Source organism: Aphis gossypii, chromosome 2, assembly GCF_020184175.1.
Source record: "Aphis gossypii isolate Hap1 chromosome 2, ASM2018417v2, whole genome shotgun sequence".
In the NCBI taxonomy this organism is placed as follows: Eukaryota; Metazoa; Arthropoda; class Insecta; order Hemiptera; family Aphididae; genus Aphis; species Aphis gossypii.
The window spans coordinates 83207514-83230687 of NC_065531.1; the positions used below are offsets into that span (position 1 = coordinate 83207514).

Consider the following 23174-nt stretch of genomic DNA (forward strand, 5'->3'; position numbering starts at 1 on the left):
TAAAAAAACCAATCAATAATTTAAGCTTAAATTATGAAAATTTAAACCATATTGTTAATATTATAAAGTAGTCTTCACATTCAAACTTTATTGGTATCTAGGACCTCTTTGGAGAGTTTTTAAATCTGTTTTAAGAATTTTAAATTATATATTGTTCTTTTGGTACAATCTCAATGAACCATTACAAATATTATATTATATCTTAAGTATAATTAGTATAAAAATTATAAGATATAAAGTTTTAACTGTACAAAGCTTATCGAATTATTATTTTACAATGGTTTTAGTATTGATATCGTATTATTTTCATTATTAATATCGCTATTCTCATACTGGTGATTTGGCTTTTCATTCCATGGCTGTACATTTCCTGAGCCATATTGTAAAAATAACAAGTTAGTGGCTATTAGTATTGCAGCAGATAGCCAAAACACATCTCGCCATTCTTCCATTGAACTCTAAATTTGTCAAAAATAATAATAATGGTTTTAAATTCAATAATATAAAATTAAATATTTATATGATAATTGTCTTACATTTGGAACCATAATGCCTACAATATAAGGTGCAATAACTCCAGACAAACATCCAATTGTACCCACAATAGCCATCAATGTCCCGGCAAAGTTGGGACTGAGATCTAAGGCGTTAACTTTCAAACTGGGTACAAAAGTACCCATAAGCCCCATACCTATTGTGAAGCTAGCTACTGCTAATACCTTATCACATCCAGAATATGATGCTGCAACAATTCCGAGTGCTGGCCCTACACTAGCTGAAAAGTAATAACAATATTGCAATTATTTTATTCTTAATTATTTAACTTTGATTATTTTAACTGATTTACCTATTGTTACAAATGTTTTACGGATGCAAGTCACTGTAAAATACTTTGATGATAACATTGAGTCTACTATGAAACCTGAGCCCATAGCTACCAACCACATTACTATGTAAGGCAAACCAGACAATAAACCATTCTGAAAAAAGGGTGTTTTGTAAATCAATGAGTAAATTTTTTAAATAATATATATTAAAATTATGCTATTTTACTTCAACTACTGAGAACCTCAGAACTGACTTCATATACTTTGGCAAATCTGTAATTATGGTGAACAAACCCCAATCATGTCCTATTTGAACAATAATTAATCCCCATACTGGTGCTGATGTTGCAATACTTTTCCATGGAATTGATAATTTACCCTAGGTAACATATTATATTGAGTATATTGTAATTAATTTGTTATTATCATGAAACTAACTTCTTCTGGATCAACGGCATTAATCGCTCTATTCAAATATTGTTTTTCCTTTGAACTGATAAATGGATGACGATTTGGATGGTTGTATATCAATACAAACCAAAATATGAGCCAAAGTAAACCAAAAATTCCAAATACATAGAATACACTGGTCCAAGTATTAGTATACCGCATAAGAAATCCACCCAACTGCATGGATGCAACATTACCTACTTGTGCTCCTAAAAATTAATAAATATACATGTACAAAATAAATAAGATTTATGTTAAACAAAAACTAAAGGTATGTTGGTGTTTCCTACCTACCAGCAAATACTAGAGATCCCAATCGACCCCGTTCTTCAATTGGTACCCATGTGGCTAGTAGCCTGCTCATTGCAGGATACAATGGACCCTAAAAAAATGTATTTTAGTTATTATAAATAAATAAACACTATTGGTGATAAAAATGTATAACTAATAAAAAAAACATATATTTATATACAACATATTAAAATCTTTGATATGACTAACCTTTTTTATGATATTTATAAAAATTAAATACAATTAAATAATTTCCCTTGTTGTAGTCTAAACTATTATTAACAAACAATAAAAAATGTAAAATGTATTCACTTATAAGACTGTATTTTAAAATAAAAACATATGTACCTATTAAATAATTGTTATAAACTTATAACAGCCAATAAGCTCATTAACTGTAAACTGTATAAGAATAATATTTATTAAAATCACGAAAACATATAAACTATTTTGTGTAAAACAATTTTTATTTTAAAAATCAATCTAAAATTTCGAAATGTGTTACAAATATTACAATATTTTTCATACTTTTGTAAATAAAAAATAAAAAAGTAAGTACTGCTCTGCTGTACATTAGGTGCCGTGTGGTTCTCTATTAAATAATATTATAGTAGTGTAAAATATTAATACAATAATAGGTATACAAAAAACGATCCTGGACGAAGATAATTTGTTAGCCCAGGATAAATTTTCCACTGGGTGGTGAAAAAGGTGGTTTATTTTTTTAATGACCTGAATACCCTACACTTAAATCATGTACAGAAAATGGCAATTTAAAAAACTGACGTATGTTTCAAGTTTCTACGACCAATAATTTTTAACTATAACAAAAATCTAAAATTATATAATACTAAATTGTTATTTTACGTTTAAATTTTTGATTTCGTAAAAATCTAAACTTAAAATAAAATTGTTTTAATTGGCCAACGTTCGACTTCCTTTATAATAATTATAAGCCAAACTTATGAAAAATCTTGTACTACATTTTCAACTCTTAGCTACTTGTACAAAATTTTTTATACATATTTTCTAAAAAATAATTTGCAAATATTCATTTTGACGAATTTTGTCAATATTTTAACTTCAAACGCTAATAAAAAAAAATGTGCCATGTATTTTTATAATTTTTGTATTACTACTAATTCACGAGGAATGTTGTATTAAATTTTCAAGTATTTTGATTTTACCAAAAAATTTTATCGACTTAAAAAAAAGCGAATACTTCAAATGTCTATAAATAGCCTTAAAATAAGTGAAATCTTTTAAAAATTAAATTATGTAAAGAAAATGACAATCTGCAGGTATAAGTGGTGAAAGTTTTAAGTATCTACGATTTATTATCTATGACATACTTTTTGAATAATAACAAACATTTAAAATCGTTTATAGATAAATTTTTTGTTTTTCTCGATTTTTTTTTTAACTGTTGGAAAATGTTTACTTTTGACTTTTAAATGCATCTAGGATATTCAATTCGCCATCAAAAACCACCCCTAAAATTTTAAATTTAAGCATTATTTCAACAAGTTATGGTGTACACAGACACAAAAAAAACATATCATTGTAGAATCAATACATTCTTCACTAGGTTCTTAATACAAAAAAAAACAGTATGAAACTGCATCAGTAATTCAAGTTCAAATATCTTGAAGACATTGGATAAACTACAGGAGAAATAATTATTTTTAATTTGTTGTAATGTAGTTTAAAAGTTATTAATATTATAGAAACTTAGTATTTTGTAAAATAACATACGACTGAAGTCTTACATAAATTAACATTTTCTATACATTTATAAAATGTTCAAAATAATTAAATTTATTCTATTTATAGATATTTTATTGTTCTATTTAGTTTTTTCTTTACAATGAATATCAATGTTTCAAGTTTAGTCAAAACACCTATTACCTATCTATTATCTAACAAACCCAAGTTAATACATGACTAAACATTCTTTTTAGTTTGAAGTTAAAATTTTAGAAAAATCACAAAACTTTAAAACTGTTAAAAATGTATAATCTTTTCGTATTTTCATAAATAAGGCTTGATACAGGATTCTTCATTATTAAAATCACGATATATATAGGTACCTAATATCATTTGAAGGTATATAAGATCGTAAGGCGCTTGGCAAGTGCTTCATTTGCCCTGCCCTCAAGACGGACTTAGGCACACGTGCTCAATCACGAGACAACATTAAAGACTGACTGTGATCAAGTCTTTTTTATAGCGTAGGTAAAAATAATCACAATTTAATACAATCGTTGTAGATAAAATTCTGGTTTCCTATCTATCATAGTTATTTTCAACTTCTGTGGGTGTTTTTCAACTAATATGTTACTTAACTATTAGTGATCTAAATAATATACGTACTAGTTCAAATCTGACAACGTTGTACATAATAGTTATTTTTTATCGTGCTCAATCGGGTCGGCTGATAACAATCGTTCTCAATCGGGTATTACTATTAAGTTTGATAATAGGTAAATCCACTCAAGATATTAAAACTAACAATAATCAACACAAAATTAGATAAATGATTCGTTAAAACATTTTTGCATTATGCATTTATGTTGAATCTACTTACGAATTGTAAAACAAAAACATCGTGTACTTGGGTGTTGATAATATTGTTTAGTTTACGAATGCCTATACTTATTTTTAAATAATAAAATATAGACTAGAATACCTAAATTTGTATAAGTAATTCACAAATCGTTACCAAAGTACCTATTGAGTACTGCATATTGCATACTCACAATGTGTGTACTGCATTACACAATACCTACTTAATATTATTTTAATTAACATATAAATGTAATAATAAGTATGATAACGAATAGGACATAGGTTATAATTATAAACTAATAAGTAATAACTTATAATTACCTATAATTTTATTTAGAAATTATTTTATGAATGTATGAATGAAACAAAAACCAACCATTAATTAAAAAATGAATTAGAAATTGTAATTTGTGAGTTAAATATACTTTTATAATTACGGTTGGTTAATTAATTCACAAATAAAATTTTTTAATCTCTAATTTAAAATTAGATTCCTTCTATCGTAGTAGCCAGTAGGTATGGCCTCTGAAATTGTTTTTATATACTATATTTTTTAAACCATATTCCATAATATATTATACAGTGCTCAACTATAATCAACTTTCATATGTTTTTTTTTTAAATTTTCAATAAATAAACTATTATTAAAAAATTCGGTGGGAGAATGGTGATCCCCAAACTCATGTGAGGTGGTCAGTTGAACGTTATTAATATAGTTAGGTACATGGCCACATACTCCACACTAGTTGATCAATACAGTGTAGATATTTTATTTGAATTTATTTATCGGTACCTTTGTATTATCAACTATTATGTACAACCTGAAATACTATTAATATTATATCTATAAAAATATAAAATTCATACTTGAGCAAGCCCTATGATCAATCGCAGTATAATCAGTTCTTCTGGCCCATAAGCCCTGGCCACATAAGGTGTAATGATTGTACCGATACTGCTAAACAACATTCCCAAACCCAACGTTGCTTTTCCTCCGTACAAATCGGCCAACATGCCACCTGGCATTTGCGTGATTACATATCCCCAAAAGAACGAGCTTAACACTAATCCTTGGGTCTTTTCATCCCAATCAAATTCCATTTCCTGCAAAAAAAAAAAATAAATCATTTTTTCATGCAAAATTATTTAGATCAAGCATACAGTTTTAACCAAAATTGAAAATAATCAATGGTCATATTTAAACCTAATCTAACCTGTAGTGTAAAAATTAAAAGAAAAATAAGCAACGAGCCAACTATATTTATTTAAATTACATTTATTATATAATAAGATAGTAACATATTAAATAAAAATAAGATTAAATTAAATTAAACTGGTGACATTGAGTATTAATAACTAACATTTTTAATCGTATAATTAAAATATTATAATAATTTGTCACAATACATTTTAAATAATTTAACTACTTAAGTCTTAAGGTACTTATTATAATCGAAAATAATAATACAGCTATTATATCTTAACTTTGAAATTTAAATAAAAGAAAACTATTAAAAAAATACGTTTTGTTATTAATTTTTCATGACTTTGTGTAAAAAGACATTAAATCAAAAATCAAAATCAAAAATATTTATCAAAAAAAAAAAATATTTTACATTACTATACACAAATATTACATTTTTAAAAATTATGTCATGTTTAAAAAATACTAATACAAATATTTGTTGAACATCTCGTCTCCATAATTATTCATTATTGAATAAAAGAAATAGAAGAAATCGTATTTTTGTAAAATGCAGCATGATATTACGTACATATATTCTCATTTTCTACTTTATTTTTTATTTTTTTTTCAGACAGTAATGAAAATTTTCTATTTTTAGCCCCCCTTAAAGTACTAACTTATCAAATTTGCTACCTTACACCATCCTCTACGTTGAACATTGAAGCAAATATTTTACTCAAAAAAGTATCATAAGACATGAAAAAAAAACATATAGTTATAAAATTAATACACTCATCCCTCATCTACTAAGAATCTTAAGTAATAAAGAACCATTTAATATAATAATCTATACTAATTAATATATAATACTTAACGGGAAAATGTACGAATTCTTAATAAATTTTACTATATAAGTATACAAGAATAATAACCGATCGAAGGATGTATAACTATTACTTACAATCAACCTACCGAATTTACAAAAAATAAAAAATTCAACAGTCAAATTATAATGCGTACTTATTTGATAAATTACTACAATAACCTTGTATTTTCTAGGTACCTACCTATTTTAAACTTACATTTCATCATAACTATGAAAATTGATGGTAAACACCAATAAATAATATTATCAACAATAATATCCGGTGCAAAGATGTTTTTGCTTAATAATTAATTATCTATCTAAGGCAATTTATAATGATATTATTAAGTACAAGTTGTATCATAATATTATCATGATTTATCTCAAAAGAATATAATATATCACATGGACATTAAACCTTATCACTTATCTTGTGTATATATATATTATACATAGTTACATAAGAAAATAATACAATATTTATGTATAATTTTATATTATAAACAGTATATAGTACGTAAATATTTTTGTTTGAAATAAATAATAAATACCATTCACACAATCACACGACGTCATAACTCATAGTGTATATATATATTAAACATGTTTTAAGTCATATGTATTAGTTTAGATAAAATTTTAAATTAGGAAATATTATAGATGTTTTGTTATGAAAATTTGTAATACCTTTCCTACAAATATGAAATAATCAACATATTAATAGGTACCTATGTATTAATATACTTATGTACATTGTACCATTTATACATTATACATTTAAAACATAGGCTATAATATTATACAGGGTTATTCAAAATAAATCAGAAATCAAGAAAGATGATACCTACTACCATTAAATAAATTTGAAGTATTATTCCATTAATTATTGTACGTATCATATTATAATATTCTTAAACTACAAATTCAAATAACTTGATAACCCTGTACTATAAAGCATGTATAAAAAACATTTTTTGAGGTGTTAGTTATTTCTTATTACTTAATTATATGGATATTGAATGATATCATAATATTAGAATAAATCAAAAATTAAATAAATATGTCTTAGAATTTAGAAATATAAAAAATATGCTGAAAATATATATCATATATTTTAATTTACTTTTAGCTTTTTAAGAAATTTAAAAATGTAAAAAAATATCACAAAATAAGCACAAATAAACAATTCTCAAACAGTGTCAGTGATTTATCATTAGGTACAATATCAGTCTAAACGATCTAGAAACAATTTTAAACATTTCACAATTTCAATTAAAAATAGGTTATTCATTTTTAGAATAAAGAAACAACCAATGCATCGAAGCCTTCATCGGGAGTCAAAATTAGAAAACTCTCATTTACTCACGCCATAGATTGAATGACTTAAATCACAATTTGTACAATATAAAACCCATAATAGAAAAAATATTATAGTATAGACAATATTTTATTTATAACTATGGTATTCACTTGACGTCAACGTCATAGCTTATTGTTGAAATGAATGCGTATAAATAAATCCGCCTGTTGAAGTCTAAACACCTATTATGTTTGTTTACATGAAGATTTCTTCTACAAAAAGACATAACAAAAAAAAAACATAACATAAAACGCAAAAATTAACATAATATTATAATTTTTCTGTTTTATAAATCGAATAATAATAGCACCGATACTTGGACCGGTTTAGTGGTATTGGATTTTTTTTTTTTTTAATTCTTCGAGACAATATTTTATCATTTTTGGCGCGTTTCCCTTGTACTAATTTCTCACGACTGTAAAATATGCCTTCACACACACATATATATATACCTATAAACTTATAAACATATGCAGAGGTAGGTTACATTATATATATGACAATGAGATATTACACACGCATGTTACACCGACCATCGCCGCGCAGAGCACAGAGGTATAGAGAATCATCCGACACTACCATTTTTGTAAATGGCTAATTATTATATTGCCATAAGGTAGCCGTTCTCATTTCTATGCTGACCACGGCCAATGACCATACTCTGTACATAATCTAAGACTACTACTTTACAACTGTCTACTAACTATACTAATACCAAAATACTACTACTATTACGACGACGACGACTACTACTACTATTATAATTTACATTTATACTCATATTTTATACCTATGTACATAAGTCTATAGGTATACTATACTGCAGTTACTCTTCAGTGTTTACAAACATAAATATACACCGACGATGATCGCAAAACCTTCAAACGTGTTACACATATCGATCGATCGATCTTCGCGTGACTGGTGAGGGCCGCAGGCGCACAATGTCAATCCGTCATTTCTCTATAGGTACACGATTTTTTCACTACTTTGCTGTCTCTGCGTGCATGCTGTTACCCGCAAAATTATCCGATGACAATATAGTTTGAATGCGTGTACATTGTTAATATAACAATATAATATACCGATCAGTGTTCGCCTGGCGTATACGACGCTCTAAACTTTCAGATTTCTGAAAATATATTTTTTTCCGGCTGACAAAAGTCACATACTCACATATATTTCCATATATTTATATACTTATAAATTATAATGAAAACACACGAGAAAATTTCTCAATTATGTTTTTATCTTTTAATAATTCGTGTATTATTTTATTATATTTATTAATTTATTAGGTATAGGTATTCGTGTTATACTGTTATGCATATTATATCATGGCCCCTAATATCGAACAATTTTAAAATGCCTCCGGTATTTACAGCCAAGCAGCTGGGTACACCGATCGACACCAGTGAAAGACGTTCCATTGTTGCCAAATCTCCCAAAATATAGAGAAATAAAGAATGACGAGCACTTAAGGCTTTCAAAGTTTAAATACCAAATTGATACCCAACTATAATAATTCATATTTGTATGAGGCACCTATTATAAATTATTTTATAGTTAAAAATAAAAATATAATATACAACAATTTATTTTAAAATTCCCAGGAACTTTCTTAAAAAATGGGAAAAGCAAAAAAATAAAATCACAGAAAAACAAGAATATTCACGCTATATACCAGTTTTTGACAAAAATCCATTATTTTCTTATTATGCTGCAATTTAAAAACCAATAACCACAAGTACTTGAAATTTTAATCGAATGTCTAAATTAATTAGGTAATGATAAGTGATAAACGTTAATAAAATTATTAAAACCATACTGATAACAATAATGTCTGGATGAAAAATAATATGAAATTACTTTTAACAATGACATTGTCCGTATCCATTTATAAAAGGTCCAGTAGCCACTCTATGATTATGTACTCTTTATCAGATACTTTTTAAAACTGTATTATCTATAGACATACCTATTATAATTTATAGTGTTTATGGACAATTAAATAAAGTTAAAATTATGACCATACTATTGTTAATCATCAATTATAAGCAATTGTCATGGTCATAAGTTGAAACACATTATTAAAATCTGTAGGTACCAACTATACCATTTATTCATATATTTTTATACTATTTATGAGAGAATTTCTGTTGTGATAAAAATTTCTTCTGGTTACTTTTATTTTTAATTTTCAATTAGGTACAACATTTTTTGTTGAAGATTTTAGTTATAATTTTAACTAGTAGTTTTAGAGAGATAACATTGTATGTAATGAAAAATAACTCAAAATAATAGGTTTATATAATGTATGGGTGGTAAGATGATTTTAATGATTTTAATATTCATCTAATAATTAATAATTTGTATAAATGTCCAAGTATAATAACTTCTGAACTAAATATTAGAATATAGAATATATTAAAATAATGTGGCCATTGAGTAAAAATTTTAATAATATACAAATTGTAATAATAATAATTTTATTTATCTATTATTAAGGTGAAGGTCTAAGAATCATTACCCTTAAAACGGTCATAAAAATATGTTTCAATTCTCAAATATTTGGAATCACTGATCTATAATGACTTAAACAAACTTAATGAATATAATCTATCGCAATTTCATTAAATATTATCATAACTTATATATTATAATAGGTTATATTTTGTAGTATGTTAATTAATATTATCATTGTAATTTAAATTGAATTACTTATTATACAAAACCTGATCTTTTCAATCCTTGATACAATATTGAAAATTAAAGAATATACATCAGTATAATATATAACTATTCAAATCATTTGTTACTATTGCAGTTGATAAATACAGAATTTTTGATTGTTTTAAAACAATTAATGATCAATTATATACAACTAACTCATTTATTGTTGATAATTGCTAAGAATATTATAAATTCATAAAAGTAATAGGTTATATTTTTATTACTCGACCAAATAATTTTTACAACCTATACTAATTATAGTATCATGCTTTCACAAATAGGTATTAGGTAAATACGAATTTGCTATACGTGTAATCATAATATATATAAAGGTATCCACAACCAATAATTTAAAGATGAATACCAGTCAATAAATACAAAATGTTCAGGTATCTATCAACAATTATAAGTAGGTATACGTTTATTACGATTCTAGGTCACTTTGTATGGTCAAGCATTAAAAAAGCGAAACGCGGACACTTGGTTCGGTCAGGTAAAAAGGTACATTGCAGAACGCGAACACTTTATAGTTTATACGGTCTGGTAAATAGGTACTTTGCAGAACGCAGACACTTTGTACTATAGTATACCTAAAGTATATTTTATTATAAATATAAGTTTTATAGGTACCTAAGTAATAACTAGTAACTATGTATAGTGTTAATTATTAAAATAGAAAAATTAAAAATAAAAAGGAAAATTGTTATAAAATATTGTATATTAATAATAATCTAAATAATCAATAACATCGTTCTATCATCAAACGACATGTAAAAATGTGTACAGTATAAATATGTCAAAAGGTAGTATACTATAAAAAAAGTATTTAGATTTTTAGATTATTAGCTAATAAAAAATAAGTAGTAATAATATATAAAAGTATTAGAAATCCGAGTTTTTGGACAGTTTTGAGGGTAATACAATTGGACGAATGTGGCAATAAACTTCAGAAAAAAACAAAAATCCTATACAATAATAACAATAATAAGTTATTTAATTTATGTAACCACTAACCAACATTAAAAAAAATATTATACTATTTTTTTTTTTTTTTTTATTAGGTAGCTAATAATTTAAAAATCTGTAATAGTTATAACTATTACAGCTAAATATTATTTATATACTATCTTTTGACGTATTCATATTGTATACAATTTTACATGTAGTTTGATGATAGAACGATATTATTGATTCTTTAGATTATTATTAATATACAATATTTTATAACAATTTACTTTTTATTTTTAATTTTTCTATTTTAATAATTAACACTATACATAATAAATTACTAATTACTACTTAGGTACCTATAAAACTTATATTTATAATAATATATATACTTTGTGTCCGTTTACCGCTTATTACGCTGAACTGTAAATAAAAATTTTTAATATTTTGTGAATCAAAATATAAAATGGGTAAATATAACCTAACCAGTAGAAGAGACGTCTCTTAAATTTGACTGTGTTATTTTCTTAAATCAAATTACCTACGTCAACACATGTTTTTTAGTATTTTAACTAAAATCATATTTTTATGCACCGTATCTTGTTTTGTAATTTGTTTAATATATTTTACGAATTAATTGTATTCGAAACGTTTTATACAAATAAAAAGTAGGAAGTAAGATAATTCTTATAATTATATTTCATTCAAAATTACTACATAACAGTTCATAACATTTTCATTGGTAGATAATAGTGGCATTTAATTAATTGCTCATTATGATATTATTTCGATTAGTTCTTATAGTTTTAGCTAAAGTATCAACAAAATATTTAATTATAAAAAAAATACCTTTTTGAAGAGAGTCGTATTGCCGAATGACCTTTCGTCTGGACACACTGTGCCTAAATTTGCATCCTGATAAACCGTATGGTGCCTTTGTTCTGCCATTTCGGTGATCGCCAAACTCAAGCAGAATCGTTGAACATAGCCAAGGGCTAATGCCATGAATCCCATTGTGCTCAACACATATCTCTGTTGGATAAAACTTCGGCTGTCTGTAATAATAATATATAATCAACATGAATGTTTGTTTGAAGGAAATGTTACAAATTGAGAAATTCAATTAAAAGTATATAAACATATAGTTAATGCTTATTTGATGTAAAAAAAAATAAGTATACATTTTTAAGCTACATTTCTGTATGAGAATAAAATTAAAAACTGTTAAAATCAGTAACCACTTGGCTACGTAAGCAGGTAAATTTATAATAAATTATAACAGTATAATGGCTCCTAGGTACTATACATCTATATCTTATATATGACTATACTAATATACTTAAAACGTGCGCGTGACATTAATAACAATAAAACGTGTGAATTTGGCTTTGTCACATATTTAGCGTAGCGAATTATCGTTGTGTTATAGGAAATTTTTATAAAGGTTATAACTTATACGTATACCTATACATATACGTATGTATATGGTGTATAGTGGTGTATCAGTAGCATTAAAGATGGTTTACATTTTCTGAATTTTATACCTATAGTTATATATTTTAATAAATTATGTACAAATGATAAAACGGTTCAATTTTAACGTATTTACTATAGTTATTTCATTAAAGTTAACGATACAATCATTATTATATTAATAAATATTCACGCATATAGATTATTTGTTGCACAATCATACAATAATATTTTAATATATATATAATTATCTAATATTGTTTGAATGATTGCAAAATACATTATTATTGTTAAACAATTATATTCCAAAATAATTCATATATTATGCATTATACAATTAGGCATAACAATATTATTGTGTGCAATACTATAATTCATACAAATATATGCTCAATGCTCATTAACACGTATGATGTATGATAAATAAAGAAAAGCTGGAAAAGACAAAAATTGGAGTTACATGATTATTGATTAAGCAGTCACCCGTTATAGTGATACTGTTAGAATGGGATTAATAATAGGTTAATATAAAGCAAGTTAATATCTCGTCTATCACAATTTTTTTTCTGCATGACGATTTTCGGACCTTGAAGAGGTATGTATAAACTGTATATACCTAAGTCATAATTTTTACGTGGATACTGGATTATGGAATTTTTCTAGTCTAATCTTAAATTTAACTATTAAATTTATTTACTAGCAAATAAATTTACAAACGCACCACTTGATTATTATTTTTAAAAACATAAAAGATCGAGAAAATATTTCAACATATAATATATTATGGAATAAGGATAGTTATATTTTCCTTGAAAATTATAAATTTTAATGGTGATAAATGATAATACTCATAAGCTTAACATAAATATAAGTTTTTCCTCAACTAATACTATTATGTAATAATAATATTATTTTTTAAAACATTAATAACCCAATAAGTGTTCCTATACTGAGTAGGTATATACCTGCAATCATCTAAGTATATAACTACAACTATATAATTTATAAATTACGATAGGTACTGTCCAATAGCATTATTTTCCATTATTGATCCTATAAATATTTTCATTAGGTTTTGTTTTAAAATTAATTTAAGATAAAAAGGTAAAACATATTTAATTGTGTCATCATTAAAATTTTAAATATCCTTAACACGTTCAATGCCGCGGTCGACACGTAGTCGACAAAATATGCATTGCCCCGGACGCCGCTGTCGACACGTAGTCGACAAATTAGTTATTGACTTTAATGTCTCATAACTTTTGCTGGAGTTGTTTGATTGTATTGAATTTTTCTTCTGGCCATTTGTGATTACATTACTAATTGAATGGTGTATTTGGTTTTATATTTGGTCTAAAAATACACCTGTTATTTCAACTTTTCCCGGAATGTAAGACGGAGCTCCTTTTATTTGTTTAATACCAACATATATTGCATATCGTCGTCTAATAAGTAATAAATATTACTTGACATTTTAATTAAAGATATTATTTATAAAATTCAATTTTTCCCGGATGTAGAGACAGAGTGGCTTTTATTACTATTAGTATAATTCTAATATACCTATATATATATATAATGCATATTATCGGTTAATACGTATTATTAGATGTTATTAGTTAAATAATATTATTAGTTATAAAGTATAAGAAAATATATGTGTAGGTTCTAAAATGATATACAGAGTGTAACAGGAATATATGACAAATAACATAATATACTAGAATAGTCGACCGGGTGGAAATTTGTTGCGGCGACGCGGTAACGTACGGCGAATAGGCCGCGGCATTGAACGTGTTAATGATGAGGAAAGAAATTAAAAATACAATTCAAACTTAATTTTATTTTCCACAGTTTTGGTTTTTTTTATGAATGTTATTGCAATCTAATTCATAAATATTTCGATCCTTATGAATGCATAAATTATCTTTGGTATAGTATATATATTATATATCATGTATGTTTACTGTTTAGCATGCCATTTAGTAATAATTTTGAGGTAAAATGTAGTCACTAGTAGACAACTGACAACCAGTTTAAAAATAATATAACTAATAATAATCTTTTCTTCGAGATCATATCATCCAAAATAATACGACTAAATTTTATCTCACAGATTTCATATATTTATTACCAAAATAAACTTGAAAATAATATTTTTAACATTTTTATATTTATGTTTTCTCCTTGAAATGTAAAATACATTATTACAGTATTACATCATAATATTATAATATAATTACTTTTGTCAACATTACACCATATCTGCACCATGGGCTCACGCCCATAAACTTAATAAATAAATAAATAATTGCATTTATCAAACTATTAGGTAGAAGAAAATTTTTTTTTAATAATGTTTATGGCTAATTAATGCGCATAGTATATTTATTATAATGTATATAGTTTTAGAAAGTACTTCAGTATTTATCAAGTAAACTATTAAGAGAAAATAAATAAAAAAATAAACTTCCACATCTAGCTACCATGAAAGTTTTTACATTTTTCAATAATTTAATACCAAAGAAGTTTTTTATAATAGGTCATGGTTGCTAGAATATACTTCGATATTATTGATACTCTCGAAATATTTAAAATCTACAAAATGTTTTAAATTAGATATATGTATCTACACTGTACAGTTAATATTTATAATGTATTATATATCATATATTTATAAAATATAATTAATTTTTTTTATTTGTTGTTATATGATTAAATTATAAGTCAAATAAAAAATAACTTTCTGATTTAATTTAACTATTTAAGTGCATTCATTTTTTAACTATCTAAAACTTAGAATACAATTTATCTTTTTATTAAAAGTTGCCTTTATAACAATTATTTATATTCTATTAGAGTAAAAACAAGACGTACCTACCTACAAATATAGGGTATATAGCTACTTTTAAATTATACTAATTTTTACAGATATTTTAATCTAATTGAAACGAATGTAATATTATTGTAAAGTTTTTAATAATAAAATTATCAATTACGAGTATGATAGGAACTTTTATTTTAAAGTATTTACAAAAAAAAAATATTTAGATTCAAGAGACTCACATAGGTATACCAAATTAAATATCTCAATTTCTAATAATTCAGATTATATAATTTTTTTTTCAACTAAAGATTTGTATTAGTTTTTTATTTTTAACAAACTATAATAATAATCATACAATAAAACATAAATAAAATATACATGGTATTACAATAATATACATGCCTGAATCTTTTTTCAATGCCATTGTAGTAGATATAGGAATCGATGAAACTTATAAAAAAATACGTAAACCAATAATATATTATTATTTACATTGATAAGAAAATTATAAAAAATAAAATATCCAGACTCGTCACACGTCTAACACTCTTGACCAGCAAAAACATAATAACAAATCGCAACGTACAACAGTCTATAATGATGCTTAATATTTTTATGGCCAATGGTCGGAATGCTGTAGTAGACGACTGTCAAATCATCTCTACTGGTCGCAAATATCATTTGGGTTGGGCACAATTTTTTTTATAGTAACTAATCGTCCGAAACTAAAATATTCATTATATTATTACTCATTCAAATATAATGAATCATGTACTTTGTTATGATACAATTGATACGTAATATTAATACATAGTAAATAATCATAATTATTGTATTATCAATAATCAGAATGATCATCTATTGAGAAATGAGAATAGAATTATAATAATAAACTTTTATAAAAAATGTATATACCTATGCCTAAATTATAATATAATAGTTTTTCATGCGACCAATGAAATATAATATCTAGATAATTAATCGATTAATTTTTTCAGGACATATTTTGTGATGACTGATGACATCACTTTACGCCTTATAATCTGCATATAATACAGTATACCTAGTTAGTATTATGTACCTACGTGAAATAAAAAATTCCATTATTTCAAACATTTCACGGTCATTAGATTATTGTTTATAAATTATAATTAATATTTTCCTATTTTGCTCTACGCATTGTAATTCGTCTTTTGGTGTCAACTAGTGACTATATAATTAAAATATGAAACAAGTTATCGTCGACATCATATTATATTTTTGAAATAAGACTAATAAATTAATAGAATATACATATTATATCCAATATAATATATAACATTATACAATGCACCTATAATCTATATATTATATATATTATTATGCATTAAACATATATAATTGTTGTAAGCAATCATTATATACTTTTATAGATAGGTAATATTATAAAAATTTCTCGATGTGTAACCAATTGCTAACCTAACCTAACCTAACTTAATAGTTATTATTTATTATAGTTAAATAATCGTATATACCTGTAATCTGTATACATAATTTATAACATACTATAATAACTAAAAATCAAATTAAAAAAAATTGTAATTATTTTATTTACAGTATACTACAGATACGTAGATAAGTCAACATTCATACAATATATATTAAATGTACATCTTATAACATCATTTTTGCAATATCTATGTAATAAATTCTATACAATCCTCAATATTTTGAATTCAAAAACTTTCAATTTGAATAGGTATATAGCACGTGATGTATTGATAAGTTAAAGTTATTATTATAATGACAAGATTAAGTTTATTATTTACGTTTATAATAATTTATAATTAAAACATTTATTACTATTATTATTGTTATTATTTTCAAAATATAAACAATATAAACATAATATAAAGTCAAACAAATTAAAAAAAATTAACCTGATTAAAATCATTCAATATAGCTGCAAAAGTACAGAGACGTAGTTATTGGGCAATACTATCAAATTAAAGTTTTTAGTAAAATCGCTTTTTATTTTTTATTAGTATATCAATTGACAATTGCACACGTGTATACTGTATATAGATAAATGTATAATGTGTATTAGCATAGAATATAATAATCAAACATTTTGACAAATATCGAATCTTAAATAAATCGGTTGATTATATTATTTATTATTAGAGTCCGGAATTTTAAGAGCCAATAATCTAAAAATAAAAATATTGATGTATAACGTGCATAATATATACGTTTAATAGTTATAGGTAGGTACTATTATATAGTTATTAGGTGGAATCAGAAATATGAATTACTTTAATATTATGTGTCTATATGTTAATAATTTGTATACTATATAAAATGGTTAATTGGTAAATATATATACATGTTTATATTATTTTATATAGGTAACTGGTAAATCATTAACTCATAAAATATAAGTCATCAAACGAACAATGATGAACAATTCATCACCTATATAAAATTGAACTACCTATATTTACCTATATACCTATATTTAATAACTGATAAAATAAATATAGTAAGCTTAATAGTATTGTTTATTGTAATAATACGAAACTGTATACATACATATAATATATATATATACAACCTATAATGTACATATATAATTTAATATATTATAAAATAATAGAATATATTATACAAAATTATTAAAATTAAAACATTGACTAATCGACAAAACAATAGTTGTAAAATGTTTCATAAGAATAATATTTTTTAATGGTTCTTTCCTTGTAAAAATTTCTAGTACTATCCTATATGTTTCCAACATTGTAAAAGATCAATAATAATAATAAGCATAAAAAAACAATGATGTCATATTATCATTAAATTCATTTTCTTACCTAACCATGAACTTTATATATATATATTATAATTTATTCAAAATGCTTATATGAGTTAAAAAAAAATAAAATATTTATATGACTATAGGTAATACTGTTACATGTTAATGAACATAATCTATATAGGTAGGTACCTATAGTGATGTACAATTGAAAATCAAATAACGTCGTGATTATTTAATATCATAATGAGGTATTTAATAAAATCATAATATTAACATCGTGTAACTACTTGTTTGTTACATGCAGTAATTTAATTGTAATTGAATTCAAATTCAACTCACAATAATCTGAGTAATTCACTCAATAGCAAGATATACCTACACTGAACACCTATTGTACAGCAGAGTGGGTATCTACATTCTACTTACACGCTTTTTAAACATTTTTTTCTTCATATTTGTATGTGTTATAAAGGTTTACCTACCTACTATATACTTCTTTAAAGTGAAATTGGATTTATACCTAAATTATCAGACGATGCTATTTAACTTTTTTCCAATTTTTTTTTTACAGAATTGTTCCAAATATACCTTCCTAATGTCACCACGTCACCCGATTTTAAAGGATTGAAATCTAAGTCAGATTGTTATACCAACTATATAAAAAAAATAAAATAAGTCAGATTGTTTTATAGACTGTATAAAAACCATGAGATGGCACATTAATGTATCTTATCCACCGTAGTAAAAATAAATTTATATAACTTTGAAACTTGAGGGTTAAAAATTGTAAACTTACGTACACATTTCGTGGGGTCCACAATCCACCTGTGGTGGATTACCTACCTGAAAATACCTATACTTACTGATGGCGCTCATAATCGTAAGAGAGTCCACGAGTAACGTCAAGCAGAATGACTATAATTTAATCTGACTAACTAACTGACTGATAAACGTAGAATCTAAATAATGATAGATCGAGGCTTGCTATTTAGTATTTACACAATACATTCGTATCACAAATTTAGTATGCATAAACAAAGTATTTTACAAAATTCGCTTTTAAAGTGGTGCTTGCACAATTTTTTTGAAATTCAAAATGTTCAATGAAAATGTCTAAGTGTTGAACACCGTTAAACTGAATATTAAATGACAAATTAATCAAAGTTCGAATTGTAATTTTTAAAATTTTAACGAGCAATGAAGTACACGGGGTCAGCCATGTCTTATAATAATAAAGTTTTATGTTTCAAAATGATCATCTCTCCTTAGTGCAAGGGTAAGTGTAAATGTATAGGTAATATAGAATAGGTAGATTAGGTACACATTTCGTAGGTATATAATAATTTTTTAAGAATTAACAAGAAAATTTGTTAACGTATGTGCGTTTAATGTATAAAAAACAAACTTGTTCGAGTTCGTTTTCTCTTTTTTAAGGAACACGTTAAAGTTCGTGTTTAAAAATACATCAACATAATAATATTTTCTTGTTGTTTCTTATTAATTATTACTATCAAATCTTTATAAATAAAACTCTTTAAAAGCCTATAAATACTTAAAAATGTAAGAAAATTACTAAGGCGACAAAACGATTATTTTAATAATAATATTACAATTTTACAAATATTTGTATTTATTTTAGATTTTCCGACTACTCTAAAAAATACTGATAATTTTTAATTTTGACCAACTATGTAGATAATCTATTAGGTACAGATAATAATAAAATAAAATATGCCTATTTATCCAAATCTTTTATAATCGCTGGAGTACCAACTATCAGAGTTAATTAAAACGTACAAATATAATGTAAAATGACTGATAAGTAGCAGGTTATAGTTTAAAATTCAAATAGAAAATTTAAAACTGTCATGTTTCCATAGTTATTTATCTATTTAATTATTATCAATTATAAAAATAAAATTGATTAGAATTATAAACTTAACATAGATAAGTCTTAATATGCTTAAAATAAATACCATATATAACTATTTATGTAATTATAATTTAAGAGTACCTAACTACCTACATATTTAAATTAATTAATTAATTATATATACAATAAGTACATATTATACATTATTATTATTATATATTATATTAAATATTTTTATTTATTCTTCAAGAAGATAATGAGCCCCACTTCGTATGAAGATTGGGGGCCCATGATGAGTTCACAATTTGTAGTGTAAATTCATTAAATAGATAATATAAAATTGAATAATTACAATTTATAATAGTGTTGGCCAATGATATATTTTTAATTATCGGTATCGTCTTTATTTTTTCGATATTGTTCGCGATATCGATATCGATTTGCGTATATTTATAATATTCAATTCCGTTTTTATCCTATGGGCACGTGAGGCACGTGCCCAGGGCCCCCAGCCAAATGGAGGCCTCGAATAATCGAAATTACAATTTTAAATTGTAAGCTGTAATGTATTAATATTTAATACGACCATCTATAAAAAAATAATTCTAAATTCTATAAAATAGATTTTAATTAATAAAGTAATCATATTAAATAACTTTTGATGTTTTTATTCAACTTGTGTAGGCCTACTAAAAAGGCCCTTTAAGTTCCTGGTGCCCATGGGCACCTGAAAAATTATTAATTATATGTATATTAATTATTACTACTAATATTATTAATAATAATTTATTATGTATTATAACGTAAATATAAATGTAGAAAATTAAGTTGTAATAAAAATGTTCATTCATTTTGTTTAACATCAATATAAATTGAATAACAAAATAAAATGATATGACGTATCGCAGCGAGCAAACAATCAGAACTGAATTTTTAAATTGCTTGGTATGGCAAACTATTTCTTTGAAATCTATCACAATATGCCATCATAATTTATTATCTAGAAGATAAAAGTCATAAAAGTGAGCCCTGATTAACAACCTCAATACCGCGATATTTTCAATAATTATTTTTAGATATCGATATCGAAATTATTAAAAAAATGCCTACGATATCGATATCGTAACGAATTATCGATATCTTTGGCCAACACTAATTTGTTATAATAAACGCTTTTCACATAACCAAAATATCATTATAAAAATAAATATTTTTTTCTTTGTTTATATAATATAATATTACAATAATGTTAATTGTATAAAAAATTGTATATTATATACCTAATATTATATTGAATATAACAAAAACATATTAATAAATTTATCACTTTTAAATGTTATAAAGTTCCTTAAGAATATACATTCTGTTTAAAATTATATGCTATGCATTTACGAGTTGTTCACAAAATATTATGAACGCGAACACTATGATGCGTTCTCCCCAAAAACTAAATATACGTATATAATATAACTGAGTATTAATTAACCTATATTAAAAATACTTAACACAATAGAATAATAATTACTTAGAACAAATATATAACACGAGTTTATTTTGTATTTATTAAAAGTATATCACTCTATCAGATTGAATAATATTATAATTTATAAAATTTGTTTTACAATATTATTTTACATATTAATTCAAATACATTTGTGTATTTTCAAATAAAATTAATACGATAAAGTAACTAGGTGTATTTAATATTTATGAATTATTTGGGAATCTATTTTTCCAAAAAATAAAATTTGTTTACTAATAAAGATAAATATTTTTGAATCTTTATGCAGAAAAAGTAAAAAAAACAACACATAAATTAAGATACTATTAAAAATAATAAAATATTAAAAACAAATGCGCAGATAAATGTAAGATATATTATTTCTTGTTAAACAAGTTTCTATTTGTGTCTTTAGTTTATATGCAAAACGTATTTGGTATTTCCAAATATACACTCCACACAAAACTCGATTTTATTTTTTATACCTACTTAATTTAATTTAATGGTTTTAAAAAAATAGATAGTTATTTTTCTTGATTTATTTTAAAAATTAGCTTATAAATTATAATAAACGTATACTATAAAGTATGCCTCGATTTAATAAATGATTAGTGAGAGTTTCAATTGTCCAATACTAATATTTTTGAAATTAGAAAAAAAATAACAAAATTGATTGCATAATAAAAAATTGGTTATTATATTATAAAATAAAGCATTTTTTGTGAATTCCCTTCACTTTTATCTCATAATATGAAATGGTTGAAAAACCATAAATGAATTCTTTTAACTTACAATATTGGTATAATACAATTTTTGACTAAGAACAGAATAAGAATGAGTTATCAAACCAATCTTTTTAACCACCACCACCTTCCCCCTCATATCACCGAAAAAAATAATAAAAATATATATCACAGAAAAGAAAACCACATAGAAAAACTAATAAAAAAAAAATGTATTATATCTCCGTTATCTATCAAACTCTTTAATATTATAAAATATTATGTACTCGTATTACAATTTATAATAAATACTTACGTTCCCTGTTCGACGGCATAACGGCAAAGATTTCGTGCCTTTGCGGCCGCACTCAACAGTTGTAGAGATGAGACTGCTGTTTTAACAGCGCTCTTGACAAACCGTCATCACAATCGAAGCACGATTGAGATAACCACGGTACCTAGATTATATTATACAGTTATATTATAATGTCTGCCGTAGATCGTGGTCATAAAATAATAGGTATAACCAGCAGCCAGCAGGCTACGAATAATTATCATAAATATATAAGCTATCCAGAATCTATATTGCAATAATTATTTGCATGTTATAATATACCTAATATAATATAAGAAATATGTAATATATATTAAGATTACATGACGCGAATCGACACGCACAGATCACGTCGTCCTGACGTCATTGATAGTTATAATTTTAACACAAGGTGTAAGAACTAAGAAGTGTTATTTTATTGT

The 23174-nt window shown here is 24.6% G+C and overlaps 1 protein-coding gene across 2 annotated transcripts; it reads right to left on the reverse strand.

The window, feature by feature from the left end:
* Window positions 1-190: 190 nt before the first annotated feature.
* LOC114130328 (putative inorganic phosphate cotransporter) lies at window positions 191-22894 on the reverse strand. Of its 2 annotated transcripts, none has more exons than XM_027995283.2 (9): window positions 22735-22894; window positions 12078-12283; window positions 5004-5240; window positions 1572-1659; window positions 1266-1486; window positions 1054-1206; window positions 848-980; window positions 537-775; window positions 191-458 (listed from the first exon to the last, which is right to left on the reverse strand). In XM_027995283.2, the coding sequence occupies exons 1-9, from the start codon at window positions 22751-22753 to the stop codon at window positions 273-275; spliced, it is 1482 nt and encodes a 493-aa protein (XP_027851084.1). In that variant the 5' UTR covers window positions 22754-22894; the 3' UTR covers window positions 191-272. The 2 variants fall into 2 exon arrangements, with proteins under 2 accessions (XP_027851084.1, XP_027851083.1); XM_027995282.2 differs by lacking the exon at window positions 22735-22894 and adding an exon at window positions 15931-16118.
* Window positions 22895-23174: the final 280 nt, after the last annotated feature.

What these genes read in the sequence shown, in the direction of transcription:
- LOC114130328 (XM_027995282.2), bottom strand. Translation starts at nt 15,952, where the DNA reads ATGGCATTGAAAAAAGATTCAG. An exon ending in GGCATTGAAAAAAGATTCAG is followed by an intron (nt 12,284 to 15,930) that starts GCATGTATATTA and finishes TTATTATTACAG; the next exon opens with ACAGCCGAAGTTTTATCCAA. An exon ending in TGATCATAGGGCTTGCTCAA is followed by an intron (nt 1,660 to 5,003) that starts GTATGAATTTTA and finishes ACATTTTTTTAG; the next exon opens with GGTCCATTGTATCCTGCAAT.